The 22,820-nt window shown below is 44.3% G+C and overlaps 1 protein-coding gene across 4 annotated transcripts in view; it reads left to right on the top strand.

Annotated features, from left to right (window-relative positions):
- Window positions 1-22,820, top strand: part of EIF4ENIF1 (eukaryotic translation initiation factor 4E nuclear import factor 1) — a 1,251,142-nt gene that overhangs the window by 126,665 nt on the left and 1,101,657 nt on the right. For all 4 annotated transcript variants that reach the window (XM_044068847.1, XM_044068848.1, XM_044068846.1 and 1 more), the window contains exon 3: window positions 4,442-4,515. In XM_044068847.1, coding sequence (XP_043924782.1) covers window positions 4,442-4,515 — 74 coding nt within the window. The remainder of the gene's footprint in view (window positions 1-4,441; window positions 4,516-22,820) is intronic.

Here is a 22,820-nt window from a genome sequence, read left to right as displayed (position 1 = left end):
TTTTTACCCCAGCATAGGCCTTTGGCTATACCTCCTGTTTTGGATGTGGTGGAAGATGTTTTTACAGAGGCTTCTCTTAATCCTGATTCTTTGCCTCCTGCTCCTGTTAAACCGGATAGGTATTACAGGGTGCCTGAAGCTCATAAGTATCTTTTTAAGAGTCCTAGGGCAGACCCAGAAACTGTTAGTCCAGGGGCCTAAAGGTGTTAAGGCTTCTGTTGTCAAGAATCCGGTTCCTACAGATAGAGGTCAGGGCTTTGGATAGATGGGGAAAGAAAGTTTATACTTCCACTCTAGCTATGAGGGCTTTGAATTGCCAGTTTCACATGTTCAAATACCAAAACTATCTCCTTTCACAATTGAAGTCTAAGGTTGATGCTCTGGCGGAAGGTATTGATTGTAAAGAGTTACAAGATTTAGTGCATGTTTCTGAACAGGTGGGTAAGCATTCTTTGCAATGTGGTTTTGATGCTGTACAGGCCTCGTCTAGGGTGGCTGCCACTGGGTCAGTTCTTCGCAGGCACGCCTGGCTGAGGGATCAGAATTTATCTGACCATGTTAAAACAAGGATTTTAGATGCTCCTTTACAATCTGATGTGGTGTTTGGTTCTCCTGTTGAGGCAGTTTTAAAGAAAATGGAAGACAAGGCTAAGTCTATGCAGACTGTTAAAGATTTTTTGCAGGTTCAGCCTCCAAAGTTTAGTAGAAATTGGCCTACTTAAGGGGTGGACGTATCCTTCTTGTGATTCCCAGTCTAGGGGTAGATCTAGACGTCTTAGGGGCAGAGCTCAGGGCTCTTTCAGGCCTAGAACAGGGAGTTCTCCTGCACAGTCTTCGGGTGAGGGCAGGGGTCAGTCCTTTCGTAAACAGACCCAATGACCTACCTTTTCAGCTGCCAGAGCCTTCTCGTCTGGCAGCACCTTTGGGAGGAAGGTTGGCACTTTTCAAAGAAAATTGGAGTTTAATTACCCAAGACAGATGGATATTGGATATCATACACCACGGTTACAGGTTTTATTTCCATACCTTGCCTCCTTTCAAAGGCATGCCAGACGTTCCTCCTCAACAAAGAATAGAGGCTCACAAGCAAATTTCTCTGTTACTCCAAATAGGGGCTATTCAGCCGGTCCCTATGCCAGAAGTGGGCCTAGGATTTTATTCTCGCCTGTTCCTAGTACCAAAGAAAGGGAACACGTGGAGACCAATTTTGGACTTATCTATCCTCAACACTTATCTGGACATTCCCAAGTTCAAAATGTTGACGTTACAGCAGCTTTTACCTCTGCTGGGCAAAGATCATTGGATGGTAACTTTGGATCTCAAGGAGGCTTATCTTCATGTTCCTATCAGACTGAGTTGCAGGAAGTATCTGCGTTTTCGAGCTGGGACTTCTCATTATCAGTTCTCTGCATTGCCCTTTGGCTTATCTACTGCGCCCAGAGTGTTCACGAAAGTTCTGGCTCCAGTGATAGCTTTCCTCAGGTTAAAAGGAATACAGATCTATCCTTATTTGGACGATTGCCTGATTCTGGCTCAAGGAAGGGACGAGCTTCTTCATCATTTGGATTATGTGATAGCAGTGCTAAGATGCCTGGGGTATTCTGTGAACGAAATAAAGTCCAGTCTAGTACCCTCTCAGGACATGTGCTTTCTGGGTGTGAGACTGAATACAGCATCCCAGATGGCCTTTTTGACCCCAGACAAACAAAAGAATCTTTCCCTTTACTTTCATCAGTTGTCTCATCAGTCCAGGCTGACTGCAAGGACAGTCCTTCAAGCCTTGGGGTTCATGGCATCTTGTATTCTGGTGCTTCCCAATGCCAAACTGCATATGAGGAAGCTACAATGGTATCTCAAATGTATGGACACAGCACTGCCAGGATTTGGACACTGTCATTCAAATAATACCTTGCATTCAAAAGGAATTGTTGTGGTGGGCTCAGGAATGTCACCTAAACAAGGGACTCTGTGACCCGGCCAGAGGCGAGTCAGATTCTAACGACAGATGCCTCAGACAAAGCTTGGGGAGCTCATCTGAATGGAAAGTGGATACAAGACAAGTGGCCTGCCAGGCTACAACATCTACATATCAACTTGAAAGAGATGTTAGCAGTCCAGTTTGCATTAATAGCTTTCAAGGATTTACTTCTTCCAGGGCAGGTGTTGATTCTAACAGACAACACAACTGTCATGTGGTACATCAACAAGCAAGGCGGAACACATTCTTATCCTCTATGCAGGCAAGCAATGATTTTGTGGGAGACTGCTCTCAGTTTACAGCTAAATCTTCAGGCAAGGTTTCTGCCGGGAGCACAGAACTCCTTAGCAGATGTGTTGAGCAGACAAATTATGGATCCCCACGAGTGGAAATTGGATCCTCATGTATTTCAGAAATTGACCGTGTCATGGGGAACTCCAGACATAGATCTGTTCGCTTCTCCACTAAACCACCAGCTGCCAAAGTTTTGCACAAAAAGGTTTCATCCCACAGCTTGGAAAGTGGATGCTCTTTCTTTCAGTTGGAGCAATCTTCATGTGTATGCCTTTCCGCCTCTGCCTCTCCTCCCAAAGGTACTACTAAAGGCCAGACAAGACAAGCCAAGGATGATTTTGATAGCTCCAGATTGGCCTTGACAGCATTGGTACCCATTACTGAGAAGCCTGGTACGGAAGCCTCCATGGCCTTTGCCTTAGATTCCACACCTGTTGTCTCAGGAGGACAGTCATTTGCTCAATGTCAAGCTTCACTCTCTGCACCTCACAGCCTGGCATATTCTGTTTTGAACCATAGTGGGCCTCCACTTCCACAGCAAGTTTTGAATGTTATTTTGGAAGCTAGAAGGCCTAGTACAAGGAAAGTGTACGCAGATAAATGGAAGAGATTTTTATTTTGGAGTGCAGCAAAGGATTTTGATGTTTCTGAGCCTAATTTAAGTGTGGCTCTTCAATATCTTACTGAGTTACTGGACAAAGGTTTGTCCTTCTCTTCTATTAAGGTTCATGCTGCAGCAATTTCGGCTCACTATGATTGTGACCCACCATTGTTTTCTCATCCTTTGTTCAAGCAATTTCTTAGAGGGGCAAAGAATATAAGACCCCCACGAAGAGCTCTTTCTCCTGCTTGGGATCTCAATTTTGTGTTGGAGAAACTCACTCTACAACCTTTTGAGCCTGCAGCTACTACTGAATTAAAGTTTTTATCATGGAAGACTGCTTTTTTGTTGGCTATTACCTCTGCAAGAAGGGTTTCTGAGTTGCAGGCCCTTATGGCGGTTGAGCCTTTCTTAATTTTCCATAAGGATAGGGTATCTTTACGTACTAATCCTTCCTTTATGCCTAAAGTGGTTTCTAGTGTGGCTTTAAACCGAACTATTCATTTGCCTACTTTTTATGCAAATCCCCAAAATAAAGGGGAGAAGATTTTGCACACTTTAGATGTACACAGGCAGTTGCGATATTATTTGGACAGAACTAAAGGGTTCAGGCAGTCTCAGCAGTTATTTGTTTCTTTTGCTTTGAGATCTCAGGGCAAGCCTGTGTCAGAACAAACTATTTCTAAGTGGATTGGGTTTTGCATTGCTTTCTGTTATTCCCATCATGGCAAGGAGATTCCAGCTGGGATTAGGCCTCATTCCACTAGGGCTACTGCCACTTCGACAGCTTTTTTGAGGGGGGTGGCAACTAAGGATATTTTGGAGGCAGCTACTTGGAGTTCAGTGTATACTTTCTCTAGGCATTATCACCTACCACTTTACTCTAAATCCAGGGCTGGTTTTGCCACTGCTGTTTTGCAGGGCATTTTGGCAGCTCCTGCTTCCTTATAGTTTGGCCATCCTCCCTTACCTCTGCTTTGGGATTCTACCCAAGTGTAAGGACTGCAGCAATGTGAGATGAAGAACATAGTACAGTTTTGTACCTACCATAAATGTAGATGTTCAAGATCCACATTGCTGCAGTCCAATTTACCCTCCCTCCTTCCCTCTGTAGTTAGAGGCGGTTGTGTGGGTAGGGTTGTCAATAGGGTGTATATTGTATATATTGTACATATTTTTAGTGCTAGGATGGTTGGTTGTTTGCTGTCTTTTGGTTTTGACCTTTATTTTTAGGGTCTTCTGACATCTGGGGCAAGAAAAGACTGAGGATATGACGTCGGTCATGCGCATTTGTACCCTGACGTCCTGATGTCAGTCAAATGCGCCTTGACCGACGTCAGCCTTATACTTTGATATTCGGGCCGACTGAGGACAGCGGACTACCCAAGTGTAAGGACTGCAGCAATGTGGATCTTCGAACATCTACATTTATGGTAGGTACAAAACTGTACTTTTTTGCAAGGTTCTGGTTTTAACATTCAACTGGTTCGTCTTCATGCATTTTTCTCTGGGGTTGAAAATGTGGTTTGTTTAAGTAATTTTTCTTTTTATCTGACTTTAACTTGAAGGAAGAGCTACTGGAAATAAAAGAAAGCCCATACTCTAAACAGAGACCTGGCTACCTTTTGGACAAGTTTGACAGGTACGTTTGGCTATTTTCTTGCAATTAAGATTTGTAAGTGATGGTTTGTAGTCAGTGCTGCAACAGTGACTAGTTTTTAAACTGCCCTTTAAAAGTTTTCAGGTGACTAACTGCCTTTCAGCTTGTCCTCCAAAGCAATTTATTAGCATTTGTTTACCAGAGTAGTCCAGCTGTACACCTCTCTTTCAGGAGAGGCTTGAGAAGAAAAGCTTGCAGCTACTTTTGCAAATGGTTACAATGAGTAAAGGCAACAGTAAATGCAGGTTATAACAAGCATCTTTATTAAATTAAAATGATGTACAGGATCTTAATATTTATATAAATGAGAAAATTGACACCACTTCAGTTGCAAATGTATATCAGTGTTGAAAGAACTGTAATTGCAAACCCACATCACTTAAAATCTGTCAGTTAAGCATTGTCTTATTCAACTCCTGCCTCACAAACCTTGTCATAGGTTTGTACTAGGCTATTGGCCCTAGGACCTATACAAGCCTAGCCATGACTATTCCCTGGCTATTTCTTCACACACTACTTCCCTGGACCCCCTGTCGAGCAGGGCGACTGACGTGATCCCTGGGGTGACTTTCCTTTCTCCCATCAATCGTAAAGCTTCCTTTTGAAGAAGGCCAAGGAAGCGCTCTGCTTGACATGTATGGGCAGTCTGTTCCCGAGTCTGGGAAGTCTCTGCATCAGGAACATATCCCTCCAGCATGTTTTGTATTGTGATGACCAGGTTTAGATCCCTGGAGTGTGGATGTGAGGGATTGGGATTTCTTTGTCCAACAGCTCTGGGTTTGACATGGCCTTGTATGTTAAGCAGAGATTGCCTCTGAGTAGACGATATGCGACAGAGTATAGCTGGAGTTTAAGTTCAAGTTGTCCCTCCTCTGCATGTATTCCTACAATTCTTGTTTTTCCTACATTTGCTCTTACCTTTTCTAAAGATCCCAATTTCAGTTTTATCTGCTACTATATTCACTACTTCTAGTAAAGTTTGTTTAGATTTAGTGAATCGGACCTCTTAATGAGTGAATTAAAATACCTTTAACATTAATGGCCAAAGTGGTTAGACTTTTTACCTTGCCCACCTTATGAAGGGATTCACATCCAGATCAAAGGAGGTCATTGTACCCTATAATCCTCCCTTATCAGGCCCATGATTGAGTACAATGCCCCATTTGGTATGTACCTCACCCGGCACTTGCAAAAGTTAGGGACCCCAAAAGTACCTCACCAAGAGGATCAAGGGTCTCCAACATATGTCATGCTGCCAGACAAAAGAAACTCCAGCTCTATTCAGTAGCATACCGCCTACTCAGAGGTGATCTGTGCCTGATGTACAAGGCTATGTCCAATCAGGAATTGATGGACATGCTCCACCTCAAAAAAATCCAAATCCATCAGAACCATGAGAGCTAAAGATTTAAACCTCAGCACAAATATCAATAGGACATGCTGGAGGGACAGATTCATAACTCAAGAGGCTTCCCATACTCTGGAACAGAATCCCAGTTCATGTTAGGTGGAGCCCCTCACGGACTCACAAGAGAAATCTTGACAAGTGGATGGGAGATCGTAGGTTTACCCCAGGGGTCATCTCTGTGTCACTACTAGACAGAGGCACAGTAAACTAATTCTATTATGTAAGGGGGTCTTCACTGTGTCACAGCTAGACAGAGGCACAGTATTCTAAATCTGTTCTGTACACTTTTGTACCATTACATGGGGTGGTGAAAGCCACATCACTATGGCTAGGCTTATAAACGCCCCAGGGCAGATAGCCTAGTACTAAACTATGACAGCTGTTTCAGTACAGAAATGCTTGCATGGTACAGAAATGTTTATGGCTTAAGTGAGTTGTGAGCCATCAACATTAAGAGCAACTGCAGTACAGTGTTAACATTGGTTCTAGTTTAACACTTGTATACAACATTCAAAGATTGGTGATTTTTAGCTGCCATAGGTGAGGTAGATATGCAGGTAGCTTAAATGTACAGAAAACTGCAAGTAGGCCAAGTACAGCAAAATGACTAGATGCACACAGGTTGACTTGAAAGAAGAACTTGGTAAATGAGGTGTTTGGCAGATATGGTGTAATGGAGGGGTTTAGAGAGAAGGTATGCGAGGAGTGGGTGAAGAGGATTCATGAGGAGAGTAGGAAGCCAGAAGAGGTAGTTTTTAAATATCTTGAGTGTCCTGCAACGCTTCTTTCTTAAGATAATGTACTTAATAGTATTACCAGTTGCAGTACTTGGAGCATCTGCTGTAAAGGATATCAAAGTATTAATCTGGAAGTATATAACCAAGTATATTTCTTGGCGAGTTCTGCATTCTTAATTTTAACGGAAATATTTTATATATTTTCTGGCATTTTCTGTTTCTCATTTGTCCTGAAGCGGTCCCCCCCCCCATTGTGGTGGTGTTATAGTTGGTGGCTTTGCAGTTGCCTGCCCCTACTGTAAATTTGATCTGGGGACATCCCTCCCAGTCTGGTGTTCAGTCTACTTAATACAGAGAACATTTCAAAAGGCCAACCCACTTAGGTTCTTAACCTTGAATTTTTCTTCCTCCCCTCTCCTTGCACTTTTTACTTAAAAAAAAAAAAAAAAAAAACCCTCTTGCTTTGGCCTCTTAAAAGTACTCCATTGTATTTATTCTGCTCCATTTATTACTGCTTGGTAGTAGCCTGATTAAATTGTAACGGTTACTCTTAGCCTTTTGGTTTAAGCGCTTGTGCTCCAGACCAGTTTTACATTTAAGAAGGTTTGTGGTCTGCACTGACTCAAGACAAGTAGCTTACTTCCTAAATTGAGAATTGCTGATTGAAGGCTCTGTTCTAAAAGTGTATTAGTTCTGGTTAAAGCACTTGGGCTTCAGGCCAGTTATTTTTCATTAAGGTTTGTGGTCTGCACTCTTGTGGGAGGAGGGGTTAGATTCTGTCCTGAGCTGGGAATTTCTGGTTAAAGGTTTATTGTGCCTGCTTATTTGAATGGTTTCTGAAATTGGTGTGCCTTGGTTGCTATAGCATAGACTAGATTCAGGCATCCTGAATCTACTTTTGTTTGTATAACTTGAGCACTAATCCAGGTAATCTATTCCCCTGCACCCTAGTGGCAGGAGTGTGCCGTTAGAACTTGTCTGATCGTAAGTACTGAAACTGGGCTCAGTTTTTAGCTTTTTATTGGTTAATTTGTTCAAATTGGTTTGCTGATTTGCTATTTATATTAAAAAATGTACACTTTATGCATAGCTAGGGTTAAACTATTCCTGCCGCCATAGTCTGCTCTTCAAATTTTCCCTTCGAACAAGTCAGTTTTTTAGTTTTAGCACTAAAATCTGTTTCTTTGAGCTCAGCACTTGTTCAGAACTCGCAAGCACTTGTTGTTTTTCTATTGGCTTTTCCTGGTTAGGGGTCACCACAGCAGAACTGTGCTAATCAACAGATTTTTATGGTGCTGAGGTGCCAGCTCAACACCTAACCTTCAATGAAGGTACGCCCATTCACGCATGTCTGTCGAACGCTACATTACTGTGGGGAGGACATGCAGACTCCACACAGAAGGTGCTCCAGCCGAGAATCGAATGGGGGTATCTCTTGCTGTGAGGTGAAAATGCTGCACCACCGCAGCTTCTAACTCGTAAGCAGTAAAGCTACAAATTACTACAGCACTGAACTTCCTCACTTGTCTAGAGGAAAGCAGTTTTTAGTACTTAATAAATAAGCACCTATCCAGCCATGTCTAAGGGTTGGCTCCATTTTTTTTCTCCTGTCTACCTGATTAATCTGGGCATCTTGGGGCAATACAGCAATTGCCTTGTGTACACAGACAAGTGTCCTACCACCAAACACTACAACCTGTGAGAGATGCACTTGTATAGCCAAACTGGAAACAAAGCCCTCTTCACCCAAGACTGGACCAGACAGTCAAGAGGAGAAGGTAAACCATTTACACCACACTCATCATAGTCCCTCAAAATCTACACCACCAAAACACCCAAACACGAAACACACTACATTCGCGGAGGCTCGTAATAAAAATCTGCTCAAGCTGCAGAGACCTCAGAAGCAGAAACTCAACCTCCACCCCAACACAGCCCAAATGACACACAGCCTACAAACTGTGTGCCACTCAACCACACCCCATAAGGCATAACGTACCCAACACTAGTCATAGGTGACTATAGTTGGGCACACTGATGTTTCACCAGGCTAAACAAGGAGAAAGTTACTATCAGCTGCCTGTCTGGTTCCAGGATCCTCCACATAACACACGCACTCAAGTCACTCCACAACAAGTACAAATATGACTCTCTCATCGTCTGTGTTGGTGTGAATGACCTGAGATGTACCTTCCTGGACTACATGAGAGGAGCTCTCCAGTCTTCTAGCCCAGGCAGATATGACCCTAACCCGGAGTAGCATCCTGCCATCACCCAGAAAGATACCACAGTGCAAGGACAAAATGATTGACTTCAACAATTGGCTAAGCTTCTGGTGTCATTCTAAGGGGATCCAGTATCTGTCTGCCTGGGATGATGTGATCGACAGACCATGATGCTTTGCCAGAGATGGCCTGCACTTGTTGCCCTTAAGATTCCAGATACAGGCTAAGGCTCTTGCCACCTGTATGGTGCCTTTTTTAGGCAAGGTTCAAATGACAAATTCACCACCTTAACAGGTAAAAGCAAGCAAAATCTGAGGGTAATGCTCCTCATTGCTAGAAGTCTGTCTCAAAATGCATTCACTCGAGGCACTCCTTAAAATGGAGAACATAGACATCTTTGCAGTGACCTGGTTCAAGGCTTCAGAGAGCACCCCTGCATTACCAGGCTATAATTAATAGCACACCTTTTGACCACCTAACCTGGTCTGAAACAAAGGTGGAGGTGTCCATATTAAGGATAGCCACACTTCCAGGCTAGTTGCTCAGCATAATGCATCCAACATTATTTATGTGCAACTAACTCTGGGCAAGACCCCAGTCGAAATTATAACTTTATACAGATGTCCCAGGATTCCCACCCACTCCTTGATGCACTGGAAAATATTAGGGTACAGACCAACACCCTAATAGGTGATTTCAAGTACCCCACCATTAACTGGGAAAACTAATGTACCAGTTCATTGCTCAATGTTTTCTGGACTTCATAAATTCCAATATCTTGGATCAACTTATCCTCAACCCCCACCAGGGGCAGTAATATCCTAAACCTAGTCATTACCAACATGGGCAACCGGTGTTCCACACCAGAGGACAATTCCTCTTTGGTCAGATCCGACCACAAGCTAATCACCCTAGACATCCACATCCTGCTGCCACCCCCATTAGGGAAACTGTAGAAAAGGTCTCCAAAGCCAATTTCATGCTTCAGACAGAAGTGGCAAACTTCATGACACCCATGCAGACTGAGAGGTAGGGCTGAATCCTACACAAATGCACTTAATAAGCACTTACGAGTGCATGGATCTTGCTATCCCTAACGGAACCAAGATGCCGTCCTCCCAAAAAAAAGAAGCCAATCTGTTGGTCCCTTGCCATAAACAAGCTCTACAATGCAAGAAACTGTTGCAAAAGGGTAAAATCTCATGATTGGAAGAACTCCCTGGTCAGCCTCTGTAAGATGCTGAGATTCCTCATAAAATCCTCCAAAGCTAGTTATGAAAACAAAATTGCCATGGATTCTCAAGGCAACCACAAAGCATTCTATAGCTATGTCAATCTCTATGGCAGCACTCTGATCTGCTCTGAGTTGCAGCACAGTGGCACTATAAATATACAAAGCCAACTGATATTGCCAACATCTGGCAGATGGGTTCAGTGCCAACTTTACCCCCCTCTCAGCCCCTAAAGAGCCCATCTCTGTACCAGAAGAATGCAAAGTTCTTGTAATCACAGCTGCACAGGTAAAAAATGCACTCTTCAAAAGCCAAGAACACAGCATCCATGGGACCTGAGAATATCCCAGGCTGCGTTCTACACGAACTGCAGAATGAACTGGCACCCCACCTAAGCACCATGTTCAATCATAGCCTCACCTCAGGCTTTGTGCCCACTGAATGACACACAGCAACTGTTATCCCACTCCACAAAAGGGGGGAACCACCACAGACCCCAGGAACTACCACCCCATTAACCTAATGAGCCTGGTCTGCAAGGCCATGAATGTATTGTTGATCTTTTACACAAAGACCTTGGTAATCTACAAACTCTGGACCCCACCCAGTTTGGGTTTGTAAAAGATTGTCTCCTAAACCTGAGAGACTTCTTTGAAGCAGTCACCAAAGCCGTAGACAAGGGTAAGGTGGTTCACACAGCCTATCTAGATCTCATAAAGGCTTTTGACACCATCCCCCACTCTGGAATTATAGATAAACTCACTAAACTAGATATAAATCCCTGTCTCACAAGATGGGTTGCCAACTGGCTCATTGACAGAATCCACACTGTGAAAGTTGCAGACTCCAAATCTGACTTCAGACAAGTGAAGTACCAGAGGGTTCGGTTCAGTCCTGGGTCCTCTCTTGTTTGGTATCTACTTTTCTGAAGTATAGGCCAACACAGAAGGTCTTCAGTTAACTAGTTTGCGAATGACTGCAAACTAGTAGCCATAATCAAAACTCTATACAAAAGGGCCTCACTGAAACATATGCCTGGTGTCAAAGCCATGGCCTCCAGCTCGGTACCAAAAAGTGCATTGTCATCCCCTTTGGTAAAAATTCTGTACCCATGAGCTACCACATGGGTGGTAGTTTTAACACCGAAAGTGAGACCTTGGGACACAGGTTGACAGTAGTTTCTCCTTTGATAATCACATCGCCACAGTAGTCAGGAAATCCTTCTACATGGCACACCATCACAAAAGGTTCCTCATCCAGGAAAGAGGTAATTGTTCCTCTTCTACTTGTCACTCATTAGACCCATTCTAGAGTACAACACCCCTTTATGGTATGTACCTCACAAGATCTCTACAACAACTGGAAAGGCCGCAGAAATACTTCGCAAAGATTACCAGCCTCAAAACAGATGCCCTACAGACAGTTTTAAAAAACTCCAGCTTTACTCTGTCGCATATAGCCTACTCAGAGGTGATCTTTGCCTAACATGCAAAGCTGTGTCAAACCCAGAGCTGTTGGACATGCTCCACTTATAGAAATCTCAATTCCTCCGAGCTACATGCTCTAGGGACCTAAACCTTGTCACTACAATAAACAGAACATGCTGGAGGAATAGATCCCTGTCCCAGATACTTCATAGTCTGGAACAAACTACCTGTTTATATCAAAGCTCCTAATTAGGTTCATAGTTGGTTCATAGTTGGGTACTAGGCTATCTGCCCAAAGGTATTTATAAGCCTAGCCAGAATGTGTTGGCTTTCGCCACCCCCTTAGATTAGTTCCCTGTGCCTCTGTCCAGCAGGGCCACTAAATTGATCCCAGAGATGAACTTGTTTCCCATCCACTCGTCAAGATTTCTTTTGAAGAATGTTGGCGAGGTGCTCTGCCTAATGTAGATTGGAATCTTGTTCCAAAGCATGGGAAGTCTCTGGGACAGGAATCTATCACTCCAGCACGTCCTATTTATTGTGGTGAGGTTGAGATCCCTAGAGCGTGTGGCTTGTGGGGATAAGGTTTTCTTTAGGTGGAGCATGTCCATTTAATTCTGGGTTGGACATGGCCTTGTATATCGGGCAGAGATCACCTCTGAGTAGGCGGTATGCAACAGAGTACAGCTGTAATTTCTTCAGTTGAGCTGCATAGGACATCTGTTTGAGGCCAGTGATCCTCTTGGTGAGGGACTTCTGAGGTCTTTCCAGCTGCTGCAGGTGTCTTGTAAGGTACATCTCAAATGGGGCGTTTTACTCTGATGGATCTGAGTGGTGAGTAGAGGGGCACAATGACTTGTTTTGATCTAGATACGAACCCTTTTGTGATTAGGTGGGCCATGTAGAAGGATTTTCTAACCACTTTGGCAATGTGATGATCAAAGGTGAGATTACGGTCTACTTGGGTCCCCAGATCCCTTATCACGTCTTCCGTATTTAGGGGACTACCAGCTGTGTAGTAGTTTGTGGGTATCTTGTTTTTTCCAAAGGGGATGACTATGCACTTTTGGACATTTGGCTTGTGGCCATGATTTTGGCACCAGGTATCAGTCTCCGTGAGACCCTTTAGGAGGATGTCGGTCAGCCGGAGAGTCAAATATAGCCCCTAGTTTGCAGTCGTCTGCAAACTTGGTCAGCCATAGTCCTCCTGTGCTTGCCTGTACCTCTGAAGTATATGCCGAACAGGAGTGGTCCTAGGATTGAGCCCCGGGGAACTCTACTTGTAACTGATTTAGTCGGACCTAGCTCCTGCAACTCTCACCATGTGGGTTCTGTCCATGAGCCAGTTGGCAACCCATCTTGTGACGTAGGGATTTATGTTCGGGCTGATGAGCTTGTCTATAATACCAGGATGGGGAATGGTGTTGAAGGCCTTTGCGAGGTCTAGGTTGGCTGTGTACCACTTTTTTCCCTCATCTATAGCCTTGGTAACTGTCTAAGTCCACCAGGTGTAGGAGGCATGATCTGCCCTTAAAGCCGAACTGGGTAGGGTCCAGTGTTGGAGGTTCCCAATGTATCTGTTAATGAGTTCCATGATGATGCGCTCCATAGCCGTGCAGACCAAGCTAGTCAGGTTTATAGGTGATGGTTCCTGGGGTCTGTTGTGGCTCCACCTTTGTGAAGCGGAATAACCGCTGCTGTGCGCCACTATGCGTACATAGCCTGTGGAGAGGCTGAGTTTGAACAGTGTATTTAGGTGAGGGGGTTAGTTGGTCTTTGAGCTCATGTAGGACGCAGCCTGGGACACCGTCTGGTCCCATTGATGCTGTGTTTTTGGCTTTGGAGAGGGCTATTTTAACCAGAGTGTCTGATTTCAGGGACTCTGCATTCTTCTGGTATGGTTATGGGCCCTCTTGGGGGTGAGTGAGAGGGGGGTGAAGTTTGCACTGAACTTGTCTGCCAGGATATTGGTGATATCTCAGTTCAGTGTATTTTATGCCATTCTGCACCAACTCAGAGCAGATTTGAGCATTGCCACTTAAATTCTTGACATAGCTAAAGAATGCCTTGTGGTTATCTTTGGAGTCCTTGGCAATTTTTCTTTCAAAGCTCGCCTTGGATGATTGTATGAGGGATCAAAGTTTCTTGCCAATACTGATCAGGGACGTCTTCCCTTCTTGAGATTTTACTCTTGTACTAGTTTCCTCCTTTTATTGTATAGCTTGTTTATGGCAGGAGTCCACCAGACTGGTTTCCTTTTCTTGGAGGAGTGAGTTTTGGTTTTGCTTGGGATGGCATGATCCATGCATTCTTGTAGGTGCCCGTAGAATGCATTAGTGAAGGATTTTGCAGCTTGGACAGTTCTCCTTCAGCATGGGGGGGCTTTAAAACTTTCCACCTCTGTCTTAAGTAATGTGAAGTTTGCTTTTGAAAAGTTTTTCAGTGTTTTTTTTGTCCGGGGGTGGGGGCCAAATGTGGATATCCAAAGTGATTTGTTTATGGTCGGATCTAACCAGAGGGGTTGACCTCTGGTGTGGAATACTGGTCACCCATGTTGGTGATGACCAGGTACAATATGTTGCCACCTCTGGTGGGTGTGTTGACCAGTTGAACCAGGTCATTTGAGTTTATAAATTCTAGGAAATGTTGGGCAAGGGAGTTGGTACTTGAGTTAAGTTAATGTTTGGGTAATTGAAATCACCCGATATTAGGGTGTTTGGTAGGACCTTTGTTTCCCAGTGTTTCCAGAAATGTGGAATGGGGGTCCTGGGACATGGTGGGTTGATCTGTAGCAAGCTACAATTTGAATTGCAGTTTTGCCCATTGTTGCACGTGGATAATCTCTGAAGCATCGTGGTGTGCCACTAACCTGGAGGTGTGTGCATCTTTGAATATGGATACACCCCTGCCTTTTGTATTTCGGTTTGGGTTCTGTAGCCAAAATGTATGGTATGAGTTGTAGCCTGGTAGTGCTGGGGTGCTCTCTGGAGCCTTAAACCAGGTTTCTGTTAGTGCGCATATATCGAATTTTTTTTTTTTTTTTTTTTTTTTTTTTTTTCTCCTCCATACTGAGGAGTTCCTAGAGTGCATGCATTTTGAGGTTCAGACTTCTGGCATTGAGTAGCATTACCTTCAGTTTTTTGTTACTTGTGCTATTTACGGTGGTGGGTTTATCTTTTGAGCCTTGCCTAAAAAAGGCACTGTGGGTGGCAAGAGCCTTGGCCAGTATTCAAAAGTTTAAGGGTGACGGGTGCAAGCAGTCTCTAGCGAAGCAGCATGGCTTGTCGAGCATGTCGTCCCAGGTGGACAGACACTGGATCCCCTTTGAATGACCCCAGAAACTTAGCCAGTTGAAATTGAGAATTTTTTCTTTATACCGTGGTATAATTCTTGGTGAGGGCAGGATGCTACTTGGGGTCAGGGTCCTACCAGCCTGGGCTATGTGATAAGAGCTCTTGCATGTCTCCATGTAGTCCAGAGAGGTACAGCTCAGGTCATTCACACCAACGTGGTCAATTACTGTCTTATTTGTTCTGTAGTGACCTGTGGCAGATCCTGGCGCCCGACAGGCAGCTAACTGTAATCTCCTTCACCTTAGTGAGTGGGACGTCTGTGTACTTGACTATAGTCGCCTATTAGTATGTTGGGTGTTATTTTGCCTTAAGGGCTGTGATTGCATGGCATACTGGTTTTGTGAAGTATGTGTTTCATGGTTTGTGTTGGGAGGTGGAGGTTGCTTGGATGTTTGCTTTAGAGGTCTCTGTTGGTTTTGCAGATTTTTTAGTGCCTCAGGAGTAAGTTTTCATGTATTTGTTTTTTTTTTTTTTTTTTTTCCAGTGCTGCTTTAATGGGTTTATGTGAGACTGGTGGTGTGGTGAAAGTATTTCCCTTCTTGACTGTCTGATCCAGTCTTGGGTTGAGAGAGCTTAGCCTCCAGTTTGGCCGTATAATTGCATCTCTCACATGTATTAGTGTTTGGTGGTAGGAGGAGGGGGTTGTCTGTGTACATGAGGCAGTTACATTGCCTCAATGCCCAGATTCACCAGTTGGACTGGAGAGTACACCTGACACTGCCCTTTGGACATGCCTGGATAGGTACAGTGAACTGTTTTACTGGATGGCTGGTAAGGTCGAATAGCGAGCCTTGTTCTTTACCATACAGGAGGGTGTAGTGCTAGGGTTTATAAATGCTATAAGTTTTGAGGAAGTAATTAGCACTCCAAGAAAAATCTTGATTGGATGGGAAATGGGCAATTTACCCTGGGAATCGACTCTGTGGCTCTGCTCGACAGGAACACAAAAATGTTCTTGAGTGGCAAACGCCAGGGTACCTTTTTGGCTAGGCTTGCTTAGGCCCTAGGGCCAATAGCCTAGTACCTAACTGGATTGGAAATCTGCTTCAGTAGTGTTTTTAGTTGGATTATAATGTGGCTTGGTTATCTATCCATGGTGTGGGTTTGACTTGTCATTTTTTACACTGACAATTTCAGTAGAATACATGCAATTCTGGTTAAATAAGTGGGTGTGCTTGCAGCGTACAGGGTTTTCACCATCGTGCCCTCTTGATGCTGATTACAAGCTGAATGTCTGACTTGCAGAGCAGTCAATTGCACTTCACGCAGACATTTTTCCAAGTCTTAAACTTTTGTTGGGTGGAAAGGTACTGGAAATTTGAACTACATATTCAAGTTTTAAAACGTTTGTATATTCACACAGGTTAGAATGTTACATATGCATATATTGTATGTACCTATAAATATGCTTATTTATCAACAACTCCAAATAGCACATAAAATCCTATATCAACCATCAAAAACACCTGCTCTTAACAGCCTCCTAACTCCCTATAATAATCTGAAACAACTTCGTTCTTCAGAAAAGTTACAAGTTAACACTACTAAAACTACTAACTCTGCAGGGAATCACCTTTTCTCCAACTCAGTTGGTAAAATTTGGAATAATCTTCCCTCACACATCTCCTCTCAAGCCACTCTTCCACTCTTCAAGAAACAACTCCTAATACATCTGAACAAATTCTGGCTATGCTCTTGTACCAATCCTGACTAAATACTTCCATCTTTTCACTATTATAATTCTCTAGTCATAACTACAATATTCTGACTACAAATAACTTAATAGCTCTATAGTTAAAAAAAAAAAAAAAAAAAAAAAATACCAATTCTATATTTCTTGGTTTATCAACTATGTATTATATATTGAACTTTATATCACCTAACTTTGCACAAAAAGCAGCTACTGCCTTCCTTTTACTTAGATATTTTACTTGTCTTCTTTTTACACTTGTATTACCTGTACTAAAATCACTGCATTCTTGTTTATTGCCTTTGTAAAATGTCATGTTTATTATCTTGTTTGTATCCTTGGAGCTTTTCTCCTCTGGCCTCCACTGAAAATGGACACAAATCCAGCTGGACTAGCCCGGTCAACAAATGTAAAATAAATGTAAAATAAATAAAAATAAAAATTTAGAATGTTTTGTTTTAGGTGGTGTTAATTCACTCTAGGTGTAAAGTGGGCCAGCTTTATGGAAATTTTAAGACTATAAAGTTTGCTTCTTTTGAAACTGCAGACTTTACCAACGCAAGTCTTGCCATTTGTCTGTTTCTGATCAAGGCATGTGACTTGTGAGCATGGGAGAGACGTCATATGCTTGCTTGTTGCCAGTTACCTATACATGGTGTTTTTTTAGATTTGGTTATCAGCTTTGTGGTTGGCTAGTAGGGGAAGTGAGAGCTAACCAGCAGTAGCTCATTCTGCTTTTACTGGTAGGGGGGATTCCCTGGCTGATGCAGCTTAAGAAGCCTGAGAGCAGGCTGACCATTCTTCAAGACTTTAGATCCTTGCTTCTGTCTAGCACACCATGAACAGCAAGTTTGTGTCGCTGCTAAAGAAAGGGGATGCCAGTTTCCAAGAAGTGTCGGGGGTAATGCACAGTTTATAGGTGTTTATTAGGCTAAGGACGACAAAGTCCTTTTTTAGCCTAGTCCTGCATCCCAAATCTGAACCTAGTCATGCATCCCAAATCTGACTAGCTCTGGTACCCTTTAAGTGTAAGCAGGGGCTTGGAGGATTAACCATTTTCAGGCTGCCTGTAACCATACAGATGTGGATGCTAAGCCAGGGATAAATTCCATTCCCCATCAAATTGTCCAAGTTGCAGTTTAATTGGATTAGGGAGGAACTCTGCTTCACATGGATGGGCAGCCTGTTCAGATACTGGGTAGTCTCTGGGATACATACCTGTCTCTCCAGCAGGTCCCATTTGTCACAGGCTTAAGTCTTTAGAACAGGTAATTCTGGTGCTTTTTGTCTTGTGGATATGCAGTTAGCCCATTAGAGTGGGGTTTGACAATGCCCTGTATGCCAGGCATGTCTTCCCAAAATTGCCTGTAGGAGACTGAACGTAGGGGTTGAGCTTTGAGGTGGTCTTGCCCTGTATTCTTTTAGTGAGGACCCTCTGTGGACGTTCTAGTTGGATATGCCTAGTTAAGTACATACCAAAGAAGGCATTGTACTAGATTGGTCTGAATACAGTGGAACAATTACTACTTTGGGCCTAGATGCCATAGCCTTGTTTTTAAGTTGTACAACATAGAATGATTAAATCACTACTGTAGACACATGATGGCCAAAAGCCAGATAACTGTCTGTGCCCCTAAGACCTCCCCATGGGTCTGTTAAGTCACATTACAGTCGAGCTAAAATGCTCCTGAAGCAGAGTTCTAATCCATATTAGGGGTATGTTATCAATACAGTAGTTACCAGGGGTGGATGACTTCCCAAAGGATACTGTGCGTTTCTTGGTTTTTCGTTTTAGTCCTTTGCTCTGACAGCAGTTGGATGTCTGTTGGCCCTTCCTGGAGAATATCTGTGTTGGTATGGTATTTAATGACTGCTACTAACTTGCAATCTGCAAATGTAGTCAGCCAGAGGCCATGGACATTGGCCTTGATTTCAGAGAAGTAAATGCCAAAAAGGAGTGGTCCCAGGACTGATCCCTGAGGGGACTCTATTTGTGACTGGCCTCTCTACTTCCTGGGTCCTGTCTGAGCCAATTTGCTATCCACCAGGTGGCATAAGGGTATGTACCGAACCTTGAGTTTATCAACAGTGCCTGAGGGGGATATTGTCAAATGTCTTGGCCAGGTCAAGATAGATGGTGTGAAATTTTGCCCTCCTCCATTGCTTTTGTGACCTTCTTAAAGAAGTCTACCAGATTGAGTAGGCATGACCTGCCCTTGAAGAAACTATTGGGTTGGGTTCAGTGTCTCAGTAACTTAGTACATTACTGATCACTTTAATTCTCATGTCTTTGCGTAAGACACTGTTGAGACTTGCGGGTCTAGTTTCCAGGTCAGTAGATGACCCCCCTCTATGCAGAGTGATAACTGGCTGCTGTCCATTTGAGGCACGAATCCTGTTTTGAGGCTAGAGTTAAATAGCAATTCCAGACAGCTTGGTATGTCATGTTTTATGCTATGTAGAAAGCATCCTGGGATATTGTCTAGGCCAATTGATGCAGTGTTCTTGGCCTTGGAGCATTAAGGACCTGTTCCCTAGCGATAGCAGGGGGAATTGTGTTTAGTCTTTCCTGAGGGAAGGTTGAGCGACATGTGAAGTTGGAGCTTAATTTGTCTGCTAGTAGGTTTGCTGTAACTTCTGGCTCACTTCATATCCAATGAGCTCTGCACACAATTGTTGCCTTTGTTGCAAATGTAGCTAGTTACTTGTGGTTGTGCTTGGCCTGGGTGGCCAACTTAGTCTTAAATTTGCCTTTGGTAGACTGTCTTGAGTAGTCTAGTTTGCTTTTATACTGCTGGGTGCTGCACCTCCTAACTTTAGCCACGGTCTTCATCTGTTGTACAGCCTGTTAGATTTCCACCAGGGTAGCTTGTTTCGAGTTAGTTCTGTACTTCCTGGTGGGTACATCTGCCTCTATACAGCTATTAACATGCCTGTATATGATTTCTGTGAACAGGTCTTCATAGACAGCAGTGTTGAGGTTTATGGAGGCTTGACATTTTGCCCAGGTTATCACTTAATAGCAGATAGTTAGCCTTAAAGTAGTTTCTGAATATTCCGGGGTTAGCTGGAGGTCCAATTTTCCTTTTTATTTTTAAAGGAGACCATTTTTGTGGTGTGACCTTACCAGGGAAGGTATTATGTTGGGGGTTGTGCAGCTCGCTCCCATATTCACGACCAGATCCAGTATGGTTGCACCCCAGGGTGGTGACAGTCTGGTCCAGGGAGTGAGTTTACAAAATCCAGGAACTTGTCTGTACATTTGGTGTTGTATAGGATTCCTAGTTAATAGTGGGGTGTTTAGTCACCCGTGAATGTGGTATTAGGTTGGATTGAGTGTTTCAAATAAGTTTAAATACATGGTGTGGTTTGAGTCAAGAGGGGGACCTGTAGCTTGCAAGGAAGTGGTATTGGATTTTGTCAGTGATTTAAACATGGTGAAGTTAAGTGCATTGACCTGTTTGACCAACCTTGAGGTATTCATTTTCGATGTAAATCGAAACATCTCAACCTTTAGTGTCTGAAGTAGTTGATCTAAATGCATGCAAGGTATTGTAACTTTGCACTGTTGGTGACTGCACAGATGTCTCTTCTCTAGGGTGAAGACGGCACCTGGTGAGTGGAGTTTAGACTCTTGGCATTGAGCAGTAACACCTTTTACGTGTTCTTGGTTTTGATTTGCTATGTCAGAAGATGTCCTATTCCAATGTTGCAGTATTCTACTAGAGGGTTTACCCTTCTGATCAGCTTGTCTGGTCAGGTTTCCAAAGCTCTTAAAGTCCCTCATGGTGCGTCTGACATGGAGGCAGGTAACGTGGGTATTAAGGTGTCTGTACACACCAGCCCTTGGAACTTTTCAGCCACCAGCCATACACCAGGTGTTCCTGCTACCTGCGGGCATCTAGTCTGACATTAAGGTAAATACCCTGTTGGGGCCTTTTCAGTCCTTTTGTATTTTATAGTCCATGTCCGGTAAGAGCAAGTGCAACTGTGGTCATGAAATTCCCCATAAAGACACCCACGACTAGTGCCCCTTTTACCTGGGTAGGATCAGTTACAGAAAACTGCGCCATCTGTAAATTGGTTCCCAAGACCCTTTGCTGCCGCTTACAGGCTCTCTACTTGTACGTTGAGAACCAGTGCCTAAGAGGATTGCTGTCTGTATGGAAGCCGCCTCCACCCCGTCTGAACACTAAGGAAGAGGGCCATGTCCATGCAGCCTACTACTTCCACTGCACCTCCCTTTTTCGCTCTTCATTCTGTAGCCACCATCAGCTTGGATGAGGACCTGGCTTCCACCACTACAGATAAAGCAGGTACCTTGCAGGAAGCCGCACAGTCTAGAGCGGATGACACGTCTGGGAGGATGTACAGGCACCTCCAGATGCTGGAGGGATTGGTACCTTCGATGGGTGCTTCGGACCCAGCCTTCGCTATTTCTTCCAGACATACCGCCAGCCACACACTGGCTAGGCTTAAGAAAAACAAAAGGTCAGACTTTCTCTGGCATCAGAGGCCTTGCATGATTGGCAGGCCTTCAGCCGGAGTCTCTCTACAATGCTTTCTTGGCCCTCAGGCCTTCCACAGAGTTCACCCCTGTGGCTCCACCTCTCCCCAGCCCTTCCTTACCTGAAGGGACTTGTGAACCAACCTGCAAAGGAGGAACGGACTCATCGGAGGACTCCTGTCCTACTCTTCCCAGATTTCATCCCCCCTAGGGTATGGATCCCCTGAAGAGGCCTCTGCTGAGCCTGATTCCACAGTGGAAGACCTCACATTCGGGGATAATGTTAACCTGATGAGCGAACACAAAGTGGGAATGCTCACATGTCTGAAGCGCAAAAAAGATTTTATGATCAGATTCAGATGGAATCACCTAATCTGTCACTTATCCCACCTGTCCAACTTGCCTTCCTGGATGCATTTGCTGTAGCATCCATTAATCCAGATTCCCAACCAGCAGATAAGGGCAGCAAAGGCATGGAGAGGTGGGGAAAGAAAGATTTTACACTTCTGCTACTCTAGCTTTTAGGGCAACAAATTACCAGTCTCACATGGCCAAGTACTCCCTGGCTCTTCTGGACAAAGCCTCCAGAGAGCTTAATGGCATTCCTGACTGCTGCTAAAGCATCCTTGTCTTCCTTACACAAGCTTGTCATCAAGTGAACAAGGCACTCCCTTAGGGTGTGCATATTATGCAGCTGAGGCCTCAGCTAGGTCAGCTGCTTCAGCATCTGTGTGAAGATATTCCTGGCTACATCTGCAGCTCCTCTCTGACTTCAGAGCAAAATTCCTGGATGCCCCCTTGGGGGACCCCTTGGCCCTCTTTGGTACTGAGGTGGCTGATCCTTACAAGTCTCTCCAGAAAGGGAATTCTTCAAGACCTCCAGCATCTTCTCTCCAATCCCAGAGTTCCAGAGGAATTTCCTAGCCAACGCTATTTATAAGAAGGGCATAAAGGGCTTCAGCCCACCTAGGTGTAGAAGGCCTCCCAGGGACAAACTGCCCAACCAAGGATTTCTCAGGCCTCTGGCTAGTGGCCTTTTCCAGACAGGGCAGGCAGCGTCCAACTACCTGCCACATTTCCTCTCCCACCACCCCCTTGTCCACCCACCTGTCTCCCTGCGTGGTCCCTGGTAACATCTGACAAATGGGTTTTGTCCATCCTGAAGGACTGATACTTTTTTGACTTGGTTCACTCCAACTCCTAGACTGCCTATTCCACCCCCTCCCACATCTCAACGGCCCTTCCTACACCAGGTCTTAAACAACCTACTGCTGCAAGGCACCATAGAATCAGTCCCCACCCCTGCTAGAGGGAAAGGTTTCTACTGAAGAATTTTCCTGGTACCCAGAAAGGGACCATGGAGGCCCATTCTAGATCTCTCCCGCCTCAACCTCCTCTTAAAGGTACCCTCCTTCAGGATGTTCACCCTACCCACTTTTTCCCCTCATTTTCCCTCGGGCCTTCATGGTGACCCTGGACAATAGAGGCGTATCTTCACATTCCCATTAAGCCTACCTCCAGGAAATTTGTTTCATAGCAGGCCCTTCACACTTTCAGTTCTGTGCATTGCTTTTGGGCTCTCCACTGCCCCAAGGGTAATCACAAAGTGCCTAGCCCCAGTAATTCCCTACTGCAGGACAAGGGAAATGCAAATATTCCCATACCTAGATGACCTACTCATTCAAGCAGCAAAGACCCTCCTGTATCA

This window comes from Protopterus annectens, chromosome 4.part0 (assembly GCF_019279795.1).
Source record: "Protopterus annectens isolate FY-2018-M chromosome 4.part0, PAN1.0, whole genome shotgun sequence".
Classification (NCBI taxonomy): domain Eukaryota; kingdom Metazoa; phylum Chordata; order Ceratodontiformes; family Protopteridae; genus Protopterus; species Protopterus annectens.
Note: the sequence above shows the minus strand (reverse complement) of the source record. Positions and strands in the feature narration are given on the sequence as shown.